This window comes from Coturnix japonica, chromosome 4 (assembly GCF_054131305.1).
Source record: "Coturnix japonica strain WE chromosome 4, WE-NBRP24, whole genome shotgun sequence".
NCBI lineage: Eukaryota > Metazoa > Chordata > Aves > Galliformes > Phasianidae > Coturnix > Coturnix japonica.
Window position 1 is genome coordinate 54704010 of NC_140666.1, and position 25511 is coordinate 54729520.

The following is a 25511-nucleotide window of genomic DNA, read 5'->3' on the forward strand; positions in this document are numbered from 1 at the left end:
GACAGTCACTGTTGTAGACAAAGTCTATAATCATTCTTAACAAAGTGCCAAGTACTTTCAAGTGAACAGCATTTTTGTGACAGACCTTATTTTAGCATTTGTTCAAACAAGACGTTTTAGTTCAATGTAACGTAGCCTAGTATTTTGCTATAACAGTTTCAAATTCTCTTTTTTATTTTGAAATCAAAACTTTCCTCTATGCAGTAAGATTTTCTAAGATAACCTGGACTTCACTCTTGAACCCTTTCCATGGTACTACAGTAGCTAGTACCAAAAACAAAATAAAAGGGCAAAACTCTCCCACTCTTCTACAAATCCAGCCACAGAGGAGTCTCTTCCTTGTTCCGTACAGCCACAAGTTGTCATGCACCTTGATGAACAAGACTTGTTTTTCTGTTCTACCTTGAGTAACTCTGGATCTCATCATCTTCTTCTTCCCATGTCGCACCATGTCAGCAGGGCCAACCCTCTGAACCCAAAGAGCTTTTTGTGATGTCAGAGTTGGCAGATACGCCCTGCCTCCCCGGGACCCAAACGAAAAGCAAGCTCTGGAATTAGGTCATGTGTGACAGCAATCAGATTGTTCACTATGAGATGAGGCTGACTTGAGCTGTGATTGTCTAGATGTGTGGCTGGGTCTAGAATTGACCCAGCAAGGTTGGTGTGGCAGCCTTGCTTCCTTCTACCACACAATGCTCTGCCACCTCACACAGGACAAAAGGACTCATCAAAAATGTTAACTTAAAATCAGTTTGACAGAACTTTTCTCTGATATATTTGCTGGACCCACTGAATTGTGCTATTGGGATGTTCAAAGGCATTCATTTGGTTTGAGAGGGAATCTTCTTGCTGCTCAATATTACCATTCTTCTGTCTGCTGCCTGTTTAGTCCTTCTACAGCTATCTCCGGACTACATTTTTCCCTTTGTCTTGCTAGCTCTTTAGGATGTAAAGATTATGACCAGGGTTTTTAAGAGTTTTTCAAACTAGAATGTGCTGCCTGGTTCGGTGACTCTCTTCAGTATTTGACAGTAATGAAGCAATATAAATTACAGTTATCAGCTGTGTTAATTCTGCACCTAGCATCTAAATCACTGGCCAGTTTGCATCCAACGTACAGCCCAGCCTTATGAGAGTCCAGGCAGCCATTTGACAATCAAGCAGCAGCCGCAGTAAGCTTGGGAGCCTGACTATCTCCTACACAGGTTTCAGCTGAGAGGTTAGGGGAAAGCCCAACCAGAGATGAGAGGAAGAGGGTACAGGAAAAAGATAAACGAACAGGGACAGCAAGAGAAATTGAAACTGGCACTATCCTGAACCAAGATGTGGACATTACAATCGCTTTAGAAACAGAGATACCTATTACTCACAGCAGTGGCAACCCTACAGCCACATTGCTTGCCTGAGGTGAAGAAAACAGACCTGAAGGAGAGTGAGTGTGCTAATCTACAGGCCTCTGGCAAACCAGAAGATCTGAAACTTTCCCATCAGAAACCACACATACAAAGACAGTGTGTGTCATACCCAGCATGGCGGGCAAGAACGGCGCGATCCCATGCACCTGCACACATCACCATGAACTCTTCACAAAGTTTAAATTAGCTAACTAATAAAGCAAAGAAGTAAGCACTGACTTTGCACTAAAATGAGCTCAGCTGAACAGTTCTTAAATGAAACAGATGCCAGATAAATAACTGGGATGGAAGAAATTAAGAGAGCTAATACCTGGTATAACATCAGGATTTAAAGGATCATACTCATCTCCAGTGTAACCAATTTAAAAGGAATGCCATGGCAGTAGTTTCATTACAGCCATGTAATAGCGACAGCTGGAATTAAGGTCATGTAAGTATCCCCATCTGTACTCACAGCTTTCAATTGTCCATAATTATCTTCCTAAAACTTTCACACTGCAACAGAAATTGTGTCCACTTGGAGAGGAGATTTTCCAGAAAATCCAGATTTGGAGAGAAACCCACCTAGGCATAAATACAGAGAAGGGCTTTTTTTCAGCCCCTTGAAAGGCAGGCTTTTCCCACTAAAACTACTCTGTTCCCTTTTTTTTTAAGCCACACTAATATGTAAGAAGTAGAAATATAAGAGCAAATAGATCTTAGGATAAGATTACTTTCAGAAAATCTAGGACATCTCAATAGTCATGCAGTCAAGTTATAAGTGCCTAAATGATGCTGATCACACAAGTACAGTACTGAATTTGGATTCTCTCTCTTGACAACACCGTGTTTTAAACAACCTCTCTCTTGACCAGTCAGATTTTGATCTCAGTGACACCAGCTCACATCTTTAATCACTTCATTGATTTAATTAGCAGCAAACAATGCAGTAATTCTGGATCGCAGGTCTATAATTAAGATAAGATTCTACCCTTAGTCACACACACTATCAATAACTGCCCTTTATTTCATTTTGAATTCCTTTTTCCAGCTCATGTTCACATTCATTTTCCTTGTGCTCATTTTATACCTTTTTTCTTGATGCATACTGGATCTGAATTTCAGTTATTGGGGGGAAGTGGAGAGTGTTGTGATTTTGCAACCCAGTACATGCTTATTAGATCTTTGGCCTTGATTAACCAAGGCAGGGGGAGCAGGGGGGAGAGGGAGGAGGGCAAAACAATTAAAAATTAGTTTATATGTGTATTACTTAAGAAAGTCACATTGCATGAAGAAGTTAAAGTATCTCTGCATTAAACTTAAAGAAATATTAGGCAATTGGTTGATAACAAATTCATGCTACTGAGGTAGTCAGATTTCAAACTGACATTTAGAAATCTTACTGGTGATGAAAACCATTCAACTGCAGCTTCACATAATACACTGCATCAATTCCCACTAACATCTCAAAATACACTCTATTTTCCTCTTTTTCCTTTTTCAGTGAAAACAAGAAGAACTGGAAAGAAGTCAACAAAAAGAAAGTTTCTCAGTTTAAAAAGCAGCATGGAGTATGACTACCATACTCCAGTCTTTTTCTCCTTTTGATTTCAATGGGAATTTCCAAAAAAGGTTTGTTTCCTCGCTCAGCATAGCAGCATTCCACCTATGTCTTTAAGACCACACCTGCAGTGCTCAGCCTCAACCTCTAATTCCAGAGCTAAACAAACATGCTGTCAAACTGTCACCATGCCTACTGGCACGCTGCCATGTTTCCCACTTGGCAGAATTAATGAGGAAAGCTGCTTTCTGCTTTGTTTCCAACCTTGGCCACCCATAGAGGGCACCCTTATTATGTCCTGCTAATCCAAGGGCAATACTTTGATTTTGCAGGAAACATACCCTTAAAATGAGCTTTCCAAACAGAAGTTGTGAAATACTCTCTATTTATTTTAGTATTTCTCCTCGTAATAATCCTAAAAGATATTTCACATGAGGAAAAAAGGATGCTTTGTTGGAAGGAACGTAAGGCACTGATCGAGCAAACCACTTGCTTCTGGTGCACGTCTGTATAGAATCTCATGTCTATATGTACTTTAACACCTAAGCTAAGTCTTGTAAAAGAGGAGTCTCATCTACCCACTCCCCCGCTAGACTTCTAAGTTAGGCTCTATCTGAATTTCTCTCAGATGGAAAGCATAGCCAGTAAGTTTAGCTTTGGCTCTACAAATGTGAAAGTAAGCTATTCACAACACAAATCAGGACTATAGCAAGTTTATAATTGAATATAAAGCAGACAGCTCGTCTTTTGGTTAGGAGAACTGTCCTGCTGCAGACTAATCTAATTGCCAAACAAGGCTATTGGGTATTAAAGCACAGAGATGATGGCTGAGAGAGGAGGCCATGCAAACTCACACATTGTAATGCATGAAACCTCAGTGGGAGAAAGGGGCCAGGTGGGTCATTTCCTGATCATCTCTAAGCACTTGAAAAATTCTTTTCTGTCTCTTGGGGACCTTTACTTGGGAGAGTCCAGGTACCTCATGGAGATGGCAGGGAAGCCCATGTCAGTCCATTCTGTGGCTTGTGGTACTCACGGAGGGAAAACAAACGCCTCTACCCCAGCAGCCCAATTAGCCAAGGAGGGAGCCATGCTACACTCCTACCTGAGGAGCATCTATCCACCCAGCCCACAGCCTGGCTTACAAAAGAGCAGGAGAGAATATGGGACAGTGGTCAGGGCAGATCTCCAAAAGCAGGGTAGAGTACAGTGCCTAAAGCAAGAGTCCTCAAAAGGAATCATTCACATGGATTAGGGGAGGGAGAAGGAGCCCGACAGTAAGGTTGGCCAGAAAAGTAGGCAGCAGGGGTATACTGGGTGCCCAGGAAAGTAAAAGCGTGGTTTAGATTGTACTGAAAGAGGGGAAAGTCTGTCTGAAAGACATATAGGCATCCCTCTTTCTCCTACAGTATCTTGGAAAAAGAATCAGAAAGTTATTGTGATAAGAAGGGCAGATAGGTACATACGCAAGTCATTGGTGAGCAGAGTAAAGGCTGGTATTCACTCTCTTGAGCAACCAGACATGAACTGAAGGGGACACAAGCCATAGTTGCTTAGTATCCATTAGTCTCTCACAGTTAAACATTTGCCAGCCTTTGTCTGAGGCAATTCTCTTAAGAAGTGCTCATTTCAAGCTCTCTTCAACACACAACTCCTTCCCATAGTGTCAAAGACTGCTTTCCGCACTGGGCAAAGGCAAGGGACCTCCATCTTTCTCCCTGAATACAAGGCAGTTGGCACTGATGTCCAGAATCACTTGGATCCATATCGAGCTAGCTGTCTCAGTTCTGGCTGCAATTTGTGGTGCCGGGGGGTTCTTTAATTAAAGAAGCAAAGCTTAGAGCAGGGCTTTGGATATCTCCCTTGGGATGCTGTTACTAAGAGGGTGGTTATGGCCTTCATGGAACACTTGGGAAATCTAAAAGAAGAATTAATAGATTTTGTGGGGGAAGAAAAAAAATAAGCTGATACAGGGACTAGAGAAAACCAAAGAGTATAACAGTGCAGGAAAACAATGGCATCTAAGATGTGCACAGATCATTCAAGCAATAAGTGGACCTACTACAAAACAGTGGATGCAAATGTGCCCTTTGTATTCAGTTCAAGAGCAAAGGGTCCGGCACAGTGCATTTTAGGCCAGGAAGGGAAGAATGACTGGACCAGCCAGAAAGACAAGGAGACTGGCAGACTGGAACATCGCTTTCCACAGCAGCATTCAGTCAGATTTGCTCTTGAAAGAGAGCACAAAGGGAACCCTTATAGCCGCTCAAATGAAGCTAAGCAAGAAGCAGACAGCTTTCATCATCTGTTCCTCAGTCCCCCCAGCTCCACCCCACAATCCATTTTCCAGACTTTCCAGTCAGCCCTGAGATGTTGACTGGTACATTGGCTTCATCAGCTCTCTGGCATGATCTCCCTGCACTCCCTCCCGCCTTCAATGAGATAAGAGAGTTGGGAATGTCACACAATGGGTGTTACTATTCAGCTGTGGAAATTAAAGCAAACATTAGGATGCTTTCTGCTAGTTCCAAGGAAGGCATGGGTTGACCTATCAATGCGATTAAAAGCCTTGTTCACAGAGAAACTTCAACACTCATAAGAGTTCCTTTCAGGGCTATTCAGGGAACAAAGAAGGCTTCATAAGGGAGGGATCAGAGAAGGGAACACTAGCAGGGAGTTGCACTAACTCAGGTAATTTAAATGCTTTTGATTATCAGAGATGATTCACTTCTGTTCACTCTGCACAAAGTATTGTGAAAGATGCTGCATTTATCTGCATTGACTCATTATTTCACAACATGAGCTTAAAGTATCGTTGCTACTAATGATGACTGGAAGGCTTGGGCATCTAAAACTGTGAACCTAGCTGGGGTAGGACTACAGAGGGTTTTGGTAAATCCAAACAAATCAGGAACCATGATAAAAAACTCATCTATCTACACTTCTATTAGAAAGATGGTGTGAAAACAATGATGATGAAAACATAGGTGCTCTGAGGCAGCTGTCTGCTAAGAAATCAAGAAGATATTTCTTTCTCTAGGAAGATTGCTTTGATTTTTATCACCACTTTGCTTTGCTTTGACAGAAACAGACTCATGGAGACCGTAATGCCATTGATTAGCGTGTGGAGTCACTAAAAAAAAACTAACAAACCCGACAGACAATTCTCAGTCTCATCCAGCAAAGAACACACCAACTTTGAGAGAGCAAGGTAAAATTTAAAGCATGAATTACAGTCAACTTGTAAAAAAAAAAGTCACAGGAATTAACGAAAGGCAACTGTCTGCTGCTGTATGATAGTTACAACATTGCTTATCTGGTAGAATTAATGTACTCTGAAATCATGTTTCTCACTGATCAACCAGCACTGGTATTTATCCTCGCTACTGTCAGAAGTTCCCAGTGCCCACCGAGCAGACAGAGCTTCTAAATCACTGACCTTCTTTCAAGTACCTGAATTAATAGCAACGTTCAGCAGATGTTCTGGCTGCACTGGACACTGTCAGAAAGAACTTCTTAGCTAAAATTGGCGATTCTTTCCTGAAGGAATTACATAAAAAAGGGGGGGGGGGGGGAGGGGAGAGGGAAAGGGTGACAATGAAGCTGAAGAAAGGGACTTCTCAGCCCCTTCCTTCCTCCTAACTCAGCAATGCACAATGCCTCCTTGCATTCCCTCTCCAAGGTCCTATCAGAAGGTTTAAAGCTTGCCATTATTAGGTAATAGCTGTCAATTGGTAGCACCTAAGTAAACGCAGCTTGTGTAAGAGTACATACAGACACACAACAGAAGCAGATCTTGTGAAATACAGTGCAGTAACTGGTAGTAAAAGGGAGCAGAAGGGAAAGAAGTACAAAAAAAGAGGATAACTTGACTAAGATCTTCAAGGCTCTCAGCAATAGAGCTGAGAAGAGATGCCAGAGAAGAATGCCAAATCCTACTTCTCCAGTACAACGTTCACAGTTTGTTGTGAACAAATGACATGTCCCTATGTTAAATGATAGTGGGGAGCAAAGCATTGACAGTCTTATTAATAGAGTATCTGCAAGGTTGCTAAACAGGGGGTAAGAGATATGTATCAGACTCTAATGAATGAAATACAAAAAGATACAAGCACAATCACATGTTTATTGCTGTAAAGAGCTAAACTCTGTAATTATCCATGGGGAAGTGTCTCAAAGAGAAAACAAGAAAGGAAATTGCAATGTATCTATTTATTTCCATAGCTACTGTATGAGCACCCTCTGTTATTTGTAGGAAGGTTTCCCAACAAAACATACCAAAGAAGCAGGAAAAGGGCTTGCGTATTGTTTTCACAACACCAGTAGCAGTCTGACAGACAGAGCTCCCCACCCCCTTTAAGGAGAGGGTGTAAAAGCATGCATCCCTTCAAGACAGTGGGGCAGCATAAAAACCAGAAAGCGGTGCCAGGTAGCTAGCTATAAGAGGAGGGAGGAGGGAAATGATTTGGTGTCTGGTGAACTCTGTCACTACTGGTTGGACTCTTGTGTGCCTGGTGCTGTTCATACATGTGTAAGGGCATACAGCAGTCAGGCTCAAGACAGGGAAAGAGAAAAATTATCATTGATGTAAAAAGATTCCGAGAATATTATCAATATATACCTCACCACTGCAGTGACAAAGAGAGGTGATGTGCTAAAACAAGTTATTTAGGGACTGCTTAGTCTGCCTAGTATGACTACAGATTTAATGCTCTGCTCATGCCTATGACCACCCAGGGTTTTAGGGCATACCAGAGACTTGTGGTCTAGGTGATGGCTGTTCACATTAAAGGCTCTTCTGTCACCAAACATTCCTCAATAAAGGAAAAGCTTGACAGTACCAACTTACCAGTCTCTCAACCCTCTCGCTCAGGTCTCTAAACCTTCCTGAGGTCTCTCTGGACAATTCGTTACTGTACTGGATGTTGGTGATTTTTATGTTGCCACTGTAATAGAAGAGCTTCTGATCTGTAGAGAGAAGAGGAACAGGCAATACTTGCAATGCACGAAGAACTGTGAACTTAGAAGGTCTGGGGGCAACTAAGTAGATGTCTGGGAGAGGATAATCCTTCACTTGTATTTAGCCCGTTCAAATAAAACCTCTAAAAGCTAGGAACCCAGGAACAAGAACTCAGTTCTGCTGGGTGATCTATGCCAAGCAGTGGCAAAAAAAAAAACCCCACACTTTCTCCAGCAGTTACTTTTGTGGCCATCGAGCAGCACACTGGGCTCAATGCACACAAGATCACAAGTAGCATCCTACTGGTCAGCTACCTTCCTTCCTGGCCAGCACATCCACACAACACTGAACACTGGGAAGCAGATGCTGGAGATCAGAGCAGGAGAATGGGGAAACACCACACATAGATTTGAGTGGTTCAGCTGTCACTTGCTTAACCAAAGGCCAGAAGGCTCATGTGTTGACCTCACCCCAGAAGCAGATCAAGAGGAAGATGTAAAAGGAGTGAAAGCAAGTGAAAGGCAACAGAAACCACAGCCCTAAGCAGCACCCTGAGTAGCAGGAAATGATCCTGAGAAGAGATCTGCAAAGATGCTAAATGAGTATGGAAACCAATCCAGAGAATCCAGTGGAATAATGAAAAACAAAATCTCAGCATTATGTGCCACAAGCACAAAGGAGATGCACTAAACTACAGAACAGTGGTAAGTTCTGTAAAACTTACCATATGCCAGAAAATAAACTAGGAGACCAATGGTGATGGCTGCTGCCAATGCTGTTCCAATAACAATTAGAGCAATTTTCCACGGCTCGAGATGTCTTATTTTGATGGCTGGTTGATGTATTCTGGGGGAAAAAGAAAAGTTAAAAAAAAAAGAAAAAGAAAAAGAAAAAACAAGAAAAAAAATAGACGATTTCTAAGAGGTATTTTTTAATTAAAAAAAAAAAAAAAAGATGAAAATGAAGATGCTAAAGTTTTTTCCCTTAACATCAGTTGATTCTTCCCAGAAATATTGAGTTTTCATCCAACATCTTTAAAAATGAAAACATGACTCAAGACTATTTTGCAGTAGATGTTGGGATTTGCCAGTCACAAAACACTGGCAATAGAGTCAGATTTTTACCTTTTTTTTCTTTTCTTTTTTCAGGACTCACTTAAATATGAGTCCCACTAAGAACTTCCTTATGTGATCTCTGACTGGAAATTCCCAAGGATAAACTATTATGCTCATTTTTCAGCTAGGTGAATGCTTGTAGAGCAATGTAAGCAGCTTTCAATAATTTAAACAAGCTGGTTATTACAGCACATTTGCTCCCAAAAGTCCTTTGTGTAACCAAGTCAGTAAAAAGCATCCCATTATTTATATAGTATGTATAGATGCATTATCCAAACTGGTCTATTTATTTATTTATTGTGAAGTAGGACTGGACAACAGTAACAATAAAAATAAGAGAGAAATCAATTTTAGAGGGACTGCTTGTCCTTCCTATTTTACTCAAGCTAAATCACAAAGCAAAGATAAACATAGTTCTAAGTACATTCACCCGAAGGGATGAAATGACAGAGAAGGGCAGAGACAGGTAAGTGGACAACGGAATGCATGTAGGAAGCCTTGCCAGGTACTTTTCTCTGCTGTGCTCTTAATTACACAGGTGTTTATCCAAATTAACAGCAAGTAAGTCAATAGTCAGTAGGTCAGTATGATATTTAGACAAACTAACTGCCCCCAAAATGTTATCAGAGCAAATTTTGCCTATGGCTATGAACCCAGAGACATCTTAAGCCATATTTTCTATGATGTTATCAGCCATTACAAAATACAGAACAGGAAGGAAGGGTTTTTGGCTAAGAGTCATTGCTACTAGAGCCAGACACCTCATGTGCTAATGTTCATACTTTCAGGTCAGAGTAGATCTGGGAAAGAAGGCTGTGGGGACACAGTCCTTCCTGAGGGTATTTCAGTAAGTTCCCACGTTCATAACCAAGTAAATACAGCTTGCCTCTGGAACATCCATGAACCTTACGTTTAAATGCACTGAAGTTGAAAATCACTGCAAGGATCCACTGCGGCTGCATCCTGACCAAGTCAGCAGGCATGTTGTGCACTGTACATCAGAAGTAGGTTCTGGTACTTCATTGTAATTTCATTTTAAAACTTTAACTATTTTAATGTTGCTTGGAAAACATCTGATTCAGACCAAATGTGATACTTGCTTAAGTGAAAATGGAAGTTCTCATTTGTCATTCATATAATTTCTGACTTTCCCTGGCTTTCCTAGTGTCCACTCCTCCTACCCTCTAGAACAGCTTATTAATTAAACTCTAATTTCACCTGGCTTTCTTTAAAGTGCATTTGTGAATATACAGCATAAAAACAAAACAAACCAAAACAAACAAACAGAAGATCAAAAGTAAACATTTCTATTACGTGTTTGGTGATGAACAGCTCCAACTTTATTTCTGAGCCTACCATAAGGAAGCTGCCTTTACACCTACTGCAGAAATGAGAAACAAGTACGTATGAATGGTCAGGACTTCAGCTCATTAATAAGAATATTTAAGAAACACTTCAATATGCTAACTTTCTTTGATAATCGTTGAGGCTTTGGCTGATCAATCTCCTTTGGCATTTTTTCCTCATGTCTCATGTTACCTTTTTTAATAAGCCACACATTTCTAGACAGATCAATGCACAAGCATTCAGACTCAGATACAGGAAATTATAGGAAACTGCCCCTAACTTCTTCATGAACTGGTTTTCCTTTCTAGCAGACAATGATCTTGGTTACTAGAAAATACATAGGAAATGGGATAATTTAAATAATTTGAAAACAGAGTTTGTAAGCACTTTGGTCAGAAAACTGATTTAAAAAAATCTAAGAGACCCATAACTTCTTATGTCTAGTACTACTATTCTTACTACCTGTGTTCATTTAAAATTTAATGCCAAAGCTACTTAACCAAGCTTCTAATGCTTGATCACAGCTATGGTGCTTGGAGTCTGATTTCCATGGGGCACATTCACTGACCAAGGCAATGTTTATGGATAGGTCTGTGACCTAATTAATTCAGTATCTAACAGGACTCAGTTTATCATCAGAAAGTCTCACTCTTCTAGTGGGCTTAGCAGTAGCTCTTAGGTTGAATCATTAAGTCAATGGTGAGTTCAATTTTCGTTTATCACACTTTATTTTTTCCCCTGTTACTTCAACAAGCAGTCAAAACTAACATTCTTTTCTGCCTTTACAACATTGTGCTTTGCAAATGTTTCTGCCATATCTGAAGTAAGACTAGGTTGAAAAAAGCCCAACAACAAACCTATCCCCAACCAAGAAAACCCCACAACTAACTTGACACAACCAACACAGATCCATCATCTTATCTTAGACAGTCTCATTTAAAAAAAGAAATTATCATCCTTAAGCTGAACAGAAGAAAAAGCACTCAGAAGGTCTTTCAGCTATAATCATCCTGGCACAACCCCAAACCAAAATGCTGGGTTTGAGAAACCCATTTAAAAGGCAGAACGTCGGCTTCAAACCGCAGATGAGTGCGAAGAAGTAACTGCCTATGGTATCAGTAAAAGAATGGTATCAGACCAGACGCAACTTGTCTAGGATGCAGTTATATAGACAATACCATGTAATGTATTACAAACTTTCAGAATTTTTTTGCAAATAGTATGATTTTTAAAACCCTTGTTCTTAATTTATTCCTTTCAAAGTTCCATTTTCCATTTAGCAAACGGAAACCCTCATCTGCAGCAGTTACACACATACGTAATCTTCCTCATCCATATGACTTCTGCTTAATTCATGAAATCTCTAAGCTAAATTTCCTCAGATAAGCAGCTGTTGGATAAATACATCTTAAGATAGCCACTTAATAGAGGCAAGGCAGTTCTGGGAGAACTTATTACCTAGGAGAGATGTTTTCTTGTGGGTTATCAAATGTCCTTAGTTTTTCATGCTATAAAAGATGACTGCTTAAGCACATCAGTTTTATCCATCGTTTTAAAATGTGCAGTATTTCATTCTTATTTAAGGTGCTATTAAAAAAAACTGATAAAAAGCATTTCATTAGCATTAGCAACAACGGTATTACATACACATAATACAACAGTGACAAGATCCTAATCTGTTTACTGGGTATACAGAATACCACAGTAGAAGAACATCATGTCCTGAAGAGTTCTGCAAGTCTGATATAACAGATCAGCTTTTCTCCTTTGTGACAGTTTGTGTGTGTGTGATAGCTTATATCCACTGAGAGTTTGGCCCAAAGCATTCAGATTTTCCTATGGTTTGCTGAATAATTTCCTGCTGAATAATGAATTTGCCCTCTTTATAGTTTATCAACAATTGATGAGCTGAGTAGATAAACAGTGAGATGCAATGATCTAGCAACATTATTTTTTTTTCACAGGACAGGTATGGACAAGTTTCTTCGTAGAACAAATGCTGCTGAAATCAGAGAAGGCTTCATAGCCAAGAGGCACAGATGAGCAAAGGGCAGTCCTCCAGCAGCAGAGGAATTCAGCAACTCCTATGTTCATTTATGTATGAAATCTTTTCCTGTTATCATTAAATCTGTCCACAGACCACATGCAGTTGTCAGACTAAGCCACCCCAAGCTTTGTGATAAGTTCTTTACTAGGAGAGTGGTGAGGTGCTGGAACAGACTGCCCAGGGACACTGAGGATGCCCCATCCCTGGAGGTGCTCAAGGCTGGGTTGGATGGGGCCCTGGGCAACCTGATCTAGTAAACATGGAAGTTTGGTGGCCCTGCCAGGCAGGGGGGTTGGAGCTTCATGATTCTTGAGGTTCCTTCCAACCCAGGTCATTCTGTGATTCTGTGATAACAAGAATTAATTCAGAACAAGGATCTCTGTAATCAGAAATACAGAAATGGACAGAGTACGTGATGGAAGTAGAATGCCTTAATTTAAAGGTTTCAGCTGACCCAAAATGCACTATCATAAACTATGAAAAGGTCTGTAGTGATGCACTTCTACAATGCTCCCTAGTAGGAACAGTAGAGACCAGAAGTGCAGGTGATATTATGCTGGAGCTTGCTCAGTTAATGAAAATGATGAAATTTTAAGACTAGGGAATAACTTTGTAATTCTGTTTTTCTATCTGAAAAGCTCAGAAAATGAGTGTGCGGCAAGGAAAAACAAACAGTAATAATTCTACTGGCATCAAATCAAGTGTGGTGCGTATCAGAATTTCACTACAGTTTTCTGGAACCAGGAACCAGATTGGGGCAGACAAATGAAAAAGTTTCTGTTTGACACCATGCAGGAACATCTGCCTCCTGCAATAATCAAGCTTAACTCCCATTAATGTCAATGCACCATGACTGTCCTTGCACCAGGGCTGGTATTCATTTCCTGCTACACCTCAGCAGTCTGTAATTTACACTTATTTTGCCCACCTACTAAATGACAAATTGGTGCAAGTGGCACTGCGTTTCCACCTACATATTCACTTTTAGACTAACAAATTCAACAGTAGCTACTGTGCACCTCATCCTGCCAGTCCACAAGATCTTCACAAGGAAGTCGAGGTAGGTCACTGCTCCTTAGACCACAGGGCACAGCACAGCAGAGGATGGACAAGATCAACAAGGCTGTCCACTCCAGCCTGTTTCCTTTGCTTTCTGAAGGATCTTACAGAGCGCACGTTTCAGCTTAGCTCAAACTGTTGTAAAAAAAGACATCCTGAAACTGGATAAAGCTAGTCTCATCTAAGAGACTAGGGTACAGTGTGATGCACTCAAAGACCAAGTTTCACAGCTGTACGCTCACATCTATATCTCTGGCCAGCAAAGATCTGGACATTTAACAGGTTACACTGGGTCTTTGATTAAGACTAGGCAGTCTCCAGCCTTTCCCAAACATGTAAATATACAGTTATCCAACACAGATTTCCCCCATATACACAAGACTTTATAATAATCTAAAGAACTATTTAAACCACTAAATCCTTTCCTTATAAGAGGCAACCAAAATTGACTTAAATCTTGTTTAACTCCCCTCTAACACACTGTTATTAAAATTATTTACACCACTGTTGATACAAAAAAAGATAATAGCAACGATTAACTATTTTCTGTCTCACTAGAAAAAGGAACAGTTTTTCATTCCTGCTAGGTAGAGGACTCTCATGTATTCCCTCTTTTTGTAACATGCACAAAAAGGTATTCACAACTGATGGGGATTCCTTTCTCACTGACTGTCAGGCATCACAGCTTTAAAGGTAGGGATGTTGAGCCAGATGCAAACTTTTTGGGTGTCTACCAGGGTTCCACTAAGGATCAGAACCAAAAGTTAAACTCAGCCTCCTCCTGGTAAAGTCAACACTATATCAACAAAAACATTGTCCTTAGGAAAAAACAAACAAACAAACACACTTAAATGGGCAGAATGAGTATCTTTTGTCAGTCCAGAAATAATGCTGTGATTTCAAGTCCAGAAATTATGTCTTGTTTTGTGTTTGTTTTTTTAATGTTGAGGTTGGAAAAATAAGGAGTATTTTGCAATTTTCCACAGCCTTCTGCTCAATGGAACGGCAGAGAGAATACTGTGGTCTTAAGCAATCAGACCCAGAAATTCAGCCATCCAGCCAAATCATGAGGGTGCTGAAAAAAAACCCACATTTTAGACTCTTTGGTATTATATTTCCGAGGCCACACTTGTAACCTTCACCAACTGCTGATGCAAAATCACAAAAATTCAAGGGAGGCTGAGCATCTCCTATTGCCATTTGAATTCAGGAGCCAGAGCATTAAGCCCAAAGAACAAATTCCAGGTGGCCTACTAAACATATGTGATTGGATGTGCACTGGGACTGAAAACAGTACTGCAGTTGACTTTTTTTTTTTTCTTTTTCTTTTTTTTTTTTTTAAGTAAGCAAAACTTTCCAGAAACATCTTTGAGTTACAATGAAACAAGTCTAAGAACTTCCAACATCTCTGTCTGCTTAAAATCTGTACAAATACAAAACACCTGGTCACTAGACCCAGAAATCATGTCTTCTTCCTTAAAAACTCTGACAACAACCTGGAACAATGAACACCTACAAGGTATCCTCTCCTCATGTAGCTATGCTGCCTTTCCTGATTTAACATGATCCCTTTGTACAGTCGGGAAAATAATACTGCAACTAGACCTGACCAAAAGGCACGTTTATTCCAAATCATATTATTTAAATTTGATTTTGACACAAAAGAGCTTACTGAATTCTTCATCAGTTCAATAAAATCCTGCTGGGGGCAGGAAAAGACAATTACAGGGAGGGAAAGGTAAGTGTCAACCTAAGCTGTCATATCACCCTTCTAAACAGAAAGCAAACCTTTGTGCTCCTGGCCATGCTAAGAAAGGATTTCCCTCTCCATTTCTCATCCCAACCATACGTTATTCTTTTCACGCAAAAGAAGTCTCCAAACTCTTCCCTTCAGCCCACAATTTACTGCTTAGCCTCCCCCTGTCACACCCTTTCAGGCTGCACATTTTGGACAGATCGACAATGTAATGTGCTCTACTTCTAAAAGGATGAAGGTGGGCAGAGATACAAGGAGGTTTAAAAGCAGACAAGAGAGCAAACAACGTCTTTTTTAGATCTGTTTACATCCTTCACTTCCTTAGCTCCCCCATAAGCAACATTCCTCTACTACCATTGCACCTCTAAATTAAACTGAGTTAAAACACACCACCTACTTTTGAAGATCCCATGGTAGATCCCGGTAGGTCTGGTAGCCTTTCTGTCCTCCGACCAGGGCTTGACTAAAGTCTGGACTGCGTAGTGAATGCTGCTGGAAAACGCAGGAGTCGCATTGACTGGTGTGACGAGAAGGGAAAGGTGTTGAATGAAGATCCTTCATTGAGGCACGGCTGGCGCAACACCCAGCACCCTGTGGGTTATTGCAAAATAAGAGAGCAAACTTCGGAATAAAAACAAACAGAGGTAAGCATGGAGTCGATAAGGAGACTCTAACCTTCTGATCAGCTCAGCATCAAAGAATTCCCCAGGCAGAGATGGACAGAGCAGATAAACCGGCCCAGGCAAGAAGACTTGTTCTTCACCACAGCAGAACAGGAAGTGTGTTAAATTTCCCTTTCCTAGCACTCCCTTTCTGTCCAACTTGTGTCCTTACAGCAGGCCTTCTGGCTGGCAGCACCTTCTACCATAAACTCACTGTAAAAGCCATAAGGGAGAGCCACCACACCGTCTGCACTGCTAAGTCACTTGTCTGCTGAGATTGCCAACACAAAAGCTGAACACAAAAACAAATACAGACATAAATGGCTTGGTCAACCAAGCCTAACCTCCCTCGATGCTCACTCCTTCACAGTCGTCCTGGACTCCCCTGGCACCAGGGACATGACAACTATAAGTATCCAGCCGCCTAATTATACATTAGTCATTTAATGGTTGGCATAACCCCGCCTGTGGAAAATGCTTACTCTGTGAAAAGGGCCACCAATCTCCTTGGAATTCCCTTCTTCCAGCACAAACATGGCTCTTCAGAGCCAGCTGGAAGGGAAAAAAGTAGATGTTCCCTGGTGAGGGATTCTGTCCTTACATCTAAACACACAGAATAAAGAGGAAAATGATCACAGTCCAAACTCCTTGTTCCCAGCCTCTGATGCACTTGGATTTTTGCTATGAAGTTTGAAGTTTCGGCTTTCCAATGACGTATCAAGAATTCAGTCATTTTGGTGGGAATGCTTATTAAAACTTACAAAAAACTAAGTAACAGTAGGAGTGAATTTCCACCTACCTCTATCTAGTGCCCCCTTTCCCCCAAACTGTCCACTCACAGGAACTTCAACACAATTTGAGGAACAAGTGTCAAGACAGTGTACTTCTAGGATAATGGTAAAAGCTGTACACCACTGCACAGTACCTCCTGTTTCTCTGATCTCTTCCATTACTTGGATAAAATTTACTTTTGATTTTTTATTTCTTGGCTCCCTGTAGAAAAAACACTGCTGCAGTTACTACCTTACCTTTAGTGACTAAATACACAGCTAGCTGTCTCCAGTGCTAATAGTCTCCTCTTGACCTTCCCTTCTACTTCCCACCCAGTATCATAAGTTTCTTCTTCAAGAGCAATAAAACCCAAAGAAAGTTTATGAAGAAATGACCATGGTTAAAGAAACTTCTTGCTCCACCCAGAACACACATGCACATCCACAGGAACTCCAGCATTCCATCCTTACCAACCAATTGAATCCAGAGGTTATTCAAAATATGTTCAAATCCTTTTGCTTATTTTTTTTTTTTTAACCTTATGATCACAGATTATTTCATTCTTACAAAACACATCCTTGTAGAATATAAAAGACTTAATTAAGCTTGGGATATAAACCAAAGAAGCATGTAGCAATTCCTTCCCAGAATGGTCAAGCGGAGGTTGTACACAATGGTCTGTGCACAGAGATAAAAGTAAGAAGCACTGTTAGTGGGTTAGTAACATTAACAGCTTCATTAATGTTGTGGTTTAACCTCACAGGCAGCTGAACATCACACAGCCTTTTGCTTACTCCCCCCTTAACCACTGGGATTGGGAGCAGAACCAGAAAAAAAGCAGAACTCATGGTTTGAGATAAAAACTATTTACTAAAATGGAAAAAGGAAGAGAGAAATAGTAGTAATTATAATTTTATGTGTTTGTATATATACATTTATTTACAAAACAATTGATGCACAATGCATTTGCATACCACCCACCAGCTGGTGCCCAGACAGTTCCCAAGCAGTGGCTGCTCCAATGCTATGCTAGCCAACTCCTCACCATATTGTAGTTTTTACACACGATGTCATACAGTGTGGCACATACCTTTGGCCAGTCTGGGTCAGTTCTCCTAGTTCTGTTCCCTACCAGCAATTTGTGCAACCCCCCTCCCACCCCCCAAGATCCCCTGCTGGCAGGGAAGGACAAGAAGCTAAAACATCTTTGGCTCTGTGCAGCACTGCTCAACAAGAACTGAAATATCAGCGTGTTATCAACACTGTTTTTCTCCTAAATCAAAACCAAAGCATCATACCAGATGCTATGAAGAAAACTGCCTCTGTTTTAGCTGAAACCAGAACAATTAGTATTTCAAGCCCACTAATAATGGGCCCTGCACACCTTAGGCCAAGCACGGCCCTGAAGCATTGACAGCGTATGATGCACAGAATTTCCCTGATGTTCCCAGAAGAGCAAAGGCCAACTCTACCCATATGGGTCAGGTAAAAAACAAATCCCAGCAGAGAGTTTTATTTTAGCAAACAGCTGGAGCTGAAGGCAAAAGTTACTCAAGGTTTTGGGTTTTGCAGTGAGATTTCTTGGAGAAGGAGAGTATTCACTAGAAGAACGCCAAGTTGACAAGGGTTTCAGGAGGTAGTACTACAGAAAAGGACTTGGACAACAAATACATGTATTTTTGTTAATTTCTGGAGTTCATCTCAAAAGGACAGACTTTCCTGTTTTCACTTCAGAGCATGGACAGAGATATTCCAGAAATGTGATTTGGTTTCCTTAGGATCAACGAATATTTTTGTGACCTGACTAATAATTAAAATAGATGGCTTTTTTTTTTTTTTTCTTTTAAATACAGTGGAAAATAAAGAAGTACACTTGCCTATGTCAGAAGATACAGAAGCTGTTTACACATACTTGTCCCAAGAGAATAACATTACACAGGCCAAGAAAATACAATCATTAAGGAATAAATTTCTTCATAATAAATTAGCAAATTACAAAGTGCTTGGTATTAGGGAGTTATTCAGCAAACACAAGCAGTAGTTTTTTGGTTGATATTAGGGAAGTAGTAGAGAAACTAGCTATCAAAGTATAGGGTGGGAATGAGACAACGTGGGCGCACAGGATTTGGTGAATGAAAGTGCAAAAAGATGTAATAACAATACCTTCCATTTAACCCTGCAAAGTCAGCCCAGCCAGTCAGACAGTCTGCTTGCCTAAGAATGCTAATAATAAGCTGCCTTGGTTTATGTTTGCATACTCACATAGGCTGCATGACTGTTGAGATGGAAAACGCCTTGAGAGAAGGCCATTGGCCAGTCCCAAAGCAATAACATCTTTGGAATTCATAAGCAAAGATATTTTACATAATTGTCTACCAGTTATTCAGCCCGGGCCATGAATTTTACATCACAGACTGTGTCAGGCATTATTTTCAAAGTGAGAAGTGAATATTCCTGCCAGCAATATTTAACAGAACTACAGAAACACTGTTAAAGCACACGGTACTGATCAACGTGAACTTATTAGATCTGCTTTGAGCAGAGGGTTGGACGATTACCTTTGAATGTCTCTTCCAACCTAAATTACTACATTATTTTGTAAGTACCTGGTAAGAACAAATAGACCTGCTCCACTAAAATTCTTCCCTAGGAGATGTTGACTCATCTTCCATCAGCTCACCTTAACAGCTCAGGTGTAGCTTCAGGTCCCTCTCCTCCTGAATATATAAAGGCATCTTGCATTTGGCTTTCAAAATTTCTTCTTACTTCTTAACTTATGTCTTAACTTGATGTCTTAACTAGCTAGAGACATGCTGTATTCCTCTCCTGTTTTGACAAATAAAAACAACTTACTGTCCCATCCTTTTGTTGGCATCTGAAATTCCCAGCTATGGCTTTTAATAACTGATAAGTAGAAAAACAAACATGTAATTTCCATTAGAGGGATGAAATGATTCTCTAGAGCAAATGTCAGGGCTGGGAGATAAGCCAGGTGCTTTATCTTGAGCCATGAAAAGTCACTTGAGGCCAAATTTTATTACGTGCCCATACAGCTTTGAGATACTAAGTGTGCAGAAGCTCTAAGATGTTATAGCAATGGCCTCAAGCTCTCAGGTATGCTAGATCCTGCCCTGGTTGGTTTCCAAACAGTCCCTCTTTCCATGCCCTTATAACAGAAACTGCTACACCCGTCTACGTTGCAGCCAGAAAGGCCAGCCCAGAATACCGGCAACGCCCTTAGACAACAGAAGTCCCCCACTTCCAGTATCATTAAGAAAGAATTCATAGCCTGTCACCCCATTCAGGACAAAATGGTAACACATACGTACCTGTCTTCTGCAGCTGCTCAGCCAGAGCTGCTACTTGGTACAGCGAAACAGGCCAGCCCACATTTTGTTCCCAGGGTTACCTAGCAATCGGGCTAATGTCTAGTCACTGCACAAATCCTCTGCTCATAGTTGAGATGCAGAGCATCTCCAAAGAAATATGAGGCCTTTATATGGTTGGATAGGGCCTAAAAAGAAATGAAGTACATTAAGATGAAAATAAATTCACTATTACCTTACAGGTACTGCACAAATTAAATGAACAGTATCATTTCACACAGCAGAAAGACTTACTGGGACCACTGACACAGCCTGATAACCCAAGCCTGTCAGTACTGAACAGGCATTTGGATGATGCCCTCAGTAACATTCTTTAACTTTTGGTTAACCCTGAAGTGACCAGGCAGTTGGACTAGAAGATATTTGAAGGTCCCTTCCAGCTGAATCATTCTACTTTATGTCTTCTCTGCAGGGGACAAAATGCCCCAAGCAAGACTTCCTTATGGCTCTATGTTTCTAGAAAATGGTTAGCTTGGATTTGAAGGCCAGGTCTGGGGAGACTTCATCGTGGCCTTCTAGTACTTAAAGGAAGTGTATAAACCAGGAGGGGGAATTGGCTGTTTACGTAGGCTGATACTGATAGGACAAGGGGAAATGGGTTTAAACTAAGACAGGGGAGATTTAGGTTAGATATTAGGAGGAAATTTTTTGCACAGAGAGTGGTAATGTACTGGAACAGGTTGCCCAAGGAGGTTGTGGATGCCCCATCCCTGGAGGCATTCAAGGCCAGGCTGGATGTGGCTCTGGGCAGCCTGGTCTGTTGGTTGGTGACCCTGCCAGAGGCAGGGGAGTTGAAACTAGATGATCATTGTGGTCCTATTCAACCCAGGCCATTCTGTGATGTGATATGATGATTTGATTTCATATTAGTTCTTAGCAGTTAACTTGCCTCCTGAAAGCCAAGCTGCAATTTGCCTTTTTGAAACTTCTGTCACAGTTATTTTCTGTCCCAATTTACTTTGCCTCTGCATGCAAGAATTGAAGTATGGTTCTTGTGAACAGCCACTCGATGTATCATATGTTATAATGGTCTTTGAGGCTTCTTGTACTATGCCAGACATAATGAGCATCAAGCCCAACACCTCTATCTTATGCCTTTTTCAACTATGGCTGTCTTTCCAGTCAGACTTCAAAGGCTGAACTATGAAGAAAAGCTCAGCATGCTTTCAAGCAGGACTGCTTAGTAGCAAAATTAGGATCCCAGTTCTGAGTACTGTAGGTTTGGTGCCTTTAAGTGAGAGCTCACACCTGAGTAACCCTCTCTCTACCTACTTGGTACAGGATAGCTTGTTTTCCTCTCCATGCTCTACTACTTTCATTGGTTACTGTATTAGTGGTGATAGCACCAGATAAGCTGCAGACAACAGCACTGGGTACTGCATCCAAGGAAAGTACCGGTCATCAGTGTGAAGGTGGCCAGGTGTCAGTTGTCCACAGGTTGTTTGCTAGAGCACTTACCTGTCACTGAAACCATCAGGTGCAGTCAGCTTGTCTGAGACAGTACTATAGACGGGCTAGCCCAAGCCCCCTCATATCAAGCCAGATCCTGTTGCTCAGGATTATGTCCAACTGGGTTATCAATATCTTCAAAGATGGAGCGTCTATAACGTCTCCTGTTACAGTGGTGAAAAAAAATATTTCATATGCTCTATCATCCATCTAGTGCAGGACGGATGGTTTCCTAGTACCAGTCATATGGGCGATGGTCTGTCCACTGGGCAAGGATGATCTCAGTACCAGGTACCTTTGGTATGCAGGTCATCTGGCATGGACTGCCAGACTGTCTGGGTCACACAAAGGTTGCAGACTTCCCTAAGAGTCTAGGGAAGGTCAGAGATGTGTGACAATCGCAGACAGCTGATTGCTTTTGTCTTACAAAGAACCATTAGTGATTAAAAGAGCTCTGGATACGCCAAGCTGATGGCACGTCCTTCCTCAAGGACTCAACGGCCCAGAACCAGAAGGTTAAAATCACAAGAGCTGAGAGAATAACCTTGAAGTAGCATAGCACAATCTTTCAGATACACCTATTAAATTCCTTCCCTTTTCCAGTAATCAAGTAAATCAGAGAATCCATGTATTTCTTGACCTGTCCAACCTTACAGAAAATAAACTCATCACTTTTATTTAAAAGTTTCACAAAAGTCTCTTCTCTGTCTTTAGGGAAACTGCTAATTTGCATCTGAGTAAAAACCACTAGCAACAAACAGGCTTGCAAACAGCATTCTTCTAAGAAGCGTCATTTAAGAATGCATTCAATTAAAAAGCAAATTTTAAAGTAAAGCAGATTAGCAGCCATTTGCAATATTTGCCTAACTTTTCTAACCAGATGAGTTCTGAGAGGTTTTCTTTACAGCAGTAACATATTGAAGAGACCAAGAAAACTGATACTGACAGATACGTTTTCCACCACACATACAAAACAGCAGGAGTTGCTCCTCTATTCAGTTCTTCATTTCTGTTCCTTCAGCAGAAACTCCACACACATGGCTTCCTCCGCCAGATAGGGTGACATCAGCTGAACACATCTTTGGATCATGGTACTCTTGCTATATGAGACTGTTCAGCCTGGAGATGGCCAAGAGGGGATCTCATAACTGTTTATCTAAAGCACAGGAGTCAAGTCAATGGAGACACTCTTTTCAGTGACAAGAAGCAATAAAACAAGGGACAATGGGCAGAAAATGGAACATAGGAAGTTTCACACTAACACAAGGAAGAACTCTGTTACTCTGAGAGTATGGGAGAGAATGGGCTGCCCAGAGAGGTTGTGGAGTATCCTTCTCTGTTGGATATTCAAGACCCATCTGAACATCCCCCTCTGCATTGACTGTAGGGTGAAGGTCCACTTAGGAGGAAGGTTGGGCTCTATGATATCTAGACTTCACTTCCAATATCTACAATTATGTGATTCAGCCATCAGAGAAAATCAAAAACAAATAAAACCAACCAAACACCACCAAAAACAGCTTAGTTACAAAATGTCCTTTAAGAAGCTCATCTATTGATTTAAGACTCCCTTTACTGTGTCAGAGAAATGTGATAGAAGGCTAATGTTCTTCAAAATGAACAGCCATCCTTACATCCCTATCAGCCTTGTGTATCATGAAGTACTGCACTAACGGTACTGTACTCTTTTCACCCTTTTGATCTTGATATCCAAGACCTTCCCTTTTAGGTATTAAATACCAGGATGAATGAACTCCAGCATGTTTGTTCATCAAGAGCTTGCTTTTCTAGCTGAGAATGTACCAAGGAATCTTTAAAGGAATCCATATCCTTAAAGGAAAAGGACAAGACTTAAGCTGACAACTTTGACCCACAAGAATCATCAGTTTTCAAAAAGAGGAAGTCAAAGCAATCAGCTGCTTTATGCCACTGTTGACATTCCATCCTACCAGGCTCAAAATTGCTGCTGCTTTTCATTATCCTCTTTGCAGGAAAGCTGACAAACTGAGAAAACAGGCCCAAGATGCCAATACTACCTGATATTGTGCATTTCCAGTTGATTTTTCCACAACACTGTGATTTGGTTCTACTGCGGCAAAGAAGCTGGAGAAATCTACTTGGCCCTCTGCTCGTATCCATAGTATGCTGTATGTATATATGTAAAGGGGAACACTTGATGCCATCTTCCTCATGCTGGAGGGAGGGGAAAGGAAGAGATCGAAACTCACCCAGTGCTGCAGATGCCTACTCTAAAAGCTGAACATCTGTAGTCTTCTCAAACTCTGCAAGAGCAATCATGGAGCATCTCTGCATCACCAAGGCAACACTGACATGGTACCCTGCACTCCCAATTCCTTCCGCTGAGCTGAAACAGAGCAACACGAGTAGCTAAGAGATTAAGGCTCTTAGACAACACGATTCACCCTCTAGTGGCTGACACAAGACCTTGTTTTTGCCTGAATGCATGCAAAACTGGGTAACCTTAGGGCAGGTGAATTAAGCCCTGTACAGATAAACACATTGACACTCCTCAAACACATCAATGAAGACAGATGGTCAAGGACCACATAGAACCCAGTACATAAGTACATGGTTCAGAATCACTGCAGTGCTGTAAAACAGATCAGTCCCTGGCTCGCAGTTGTTTGCCATGACACAGGAAATTAACAAATACATGGAAGACATTATTTTTAAACTGTTTTTATTAAATTAATGCATAAATTACATTCCTATGTGCCATGTTTGATTGTATAATTGGATGCATGTCATTCTACCTTGATGATAATTTCAAACAAAAACATGGTGGAAAACAGATAAATCTTGTGATTTCATAAAAATCTAAGACTTCAGCTTAGAAAAAATATGTATTTGCTAGGCCAACTAAAGCAAACAAATTTTTTGCTGCCTACATTATTTCAGGTTTCCACAATTTCTCTCAGGAAAAGCTAGACAATTCTGACATCATTGTGGTTTTGCCATAAGAAAGGGATTTAGATCCATCTGGTCCACGTGCACTGGCATTCCTGTGGATGAGGAGCATTCTTTGTAGTGATCTTATTGCATTCTCATTTATACTGCTTTGCATATTCAAGAGGCTTCAGAGCATACAAACCACATTGCTTCCAGGAGAAATCAGACAAGAAAGCTTGTTCCAGGTGCTATTGTGAAAACTGGAATACAAAAAAAAGGCTACCAAAACACACACTATGTAGGTATCTGTTCCTCTGCAGCCCCTCTCCTGGCTACCCTGTACTGGCTCTTAGGACTAAGGTGAATCATGTACTAGATCTCTCCAGAAAAATCAAAGCAAACACTAAGTTCACTTTTTCAGCTTTGTGTGCATTACTTGGGAAAATTACATTCATAGAAGCCCTCTGCACAGAGAAAAACGCTTAACTCTTTCTCATTTTGTTCAAGTGCAACCAGAAAGTTGAGAAATTCAAAAGACATCCTTTGGACATCTACTTACCTATTTTTTGGAAAACAGTGAAATAACTGATATTTTCAGACCTAAAAATATTGTGTTTCTGATGACATTTGTCCTTTGAAAACCCAAGTCTGAAGTTCTTTAGGAACTGAAAAGTCCTAGAGTCTTGTAATAATGTTTTTCTTCAAGGTGATTCACTGCCTGGGTATAGTTACCAACCAATAAATAAATAGATAAATATTACATTTGTCATGCATAATATACAGACAACATAATTCAAATCCAAGTTCTGCTTAAAGGACTAAAATGAGATTTCTCTGCCTCAAGCCTATGAAACCACTTTGCTACTTCTTATTCCTTACCTAAAACTTAGGTCACCTAAGTTTTATTTTTGGATCAAAAAGCATTCCATACAAAAAGCTCTCTAAGTGGGCATTTTAAATGCTGGGTCTTCACAATATACACAGAAAAACAGTTTCAGACCCTTCTCCTTCAGACAAATCTTTTCCGAGAGTCCAAACACCCCACACCTCCAGTAAAGACAAAGCATGGTTCACTGTACTTGCAGGCACCTAAA

At 40.8% G+C, this 25511-nt stretch overlaps 1 protein-coding gene across 2 annotated transcripts in view; it reads right to left on the reverse strand.

The window, feature by feature from the left end:
• Nucleotides 1–16691, reverse strand: part of LOC107313524 (transmembrane protease serine 11E-like) — a 38710-nt gene extending 22019 nt beyond the window's left edge. The window contains exons 1-4 of one of the 2 annotated variants that reach the window (XM_085545205.1): nucleotides 16384–16691; nucleotides 15637–15830; nucleotides 8640–8761; nucleotides 7805–7923 (exon numbers count right to left, since the gene is read on the reverse strand). In XM_085545205.1, coding sequence (XP_085401331.1) covers nucleotides 7805–7923; nucleotides 8640–8761; nucleotides 15637–15830; nucleotides 16384–16437 — 489 coding nt within the window. In that variant the 5' untranslated portion in view covers nucleotides 16438–16691. Of the gene's footprint in view, nucleotides 1–402; nucleotides 475–7804; nucleotides 7924–8639; nucleotides 8762–15636; nucleotides 15831–16383 lie in introns of those variants that run through there. The other variant, XM_085545204.1, reaches the window with a different exon arrangement.
• Nucleotides 16692–25511: the final 8820 nt, after the last annotated feature.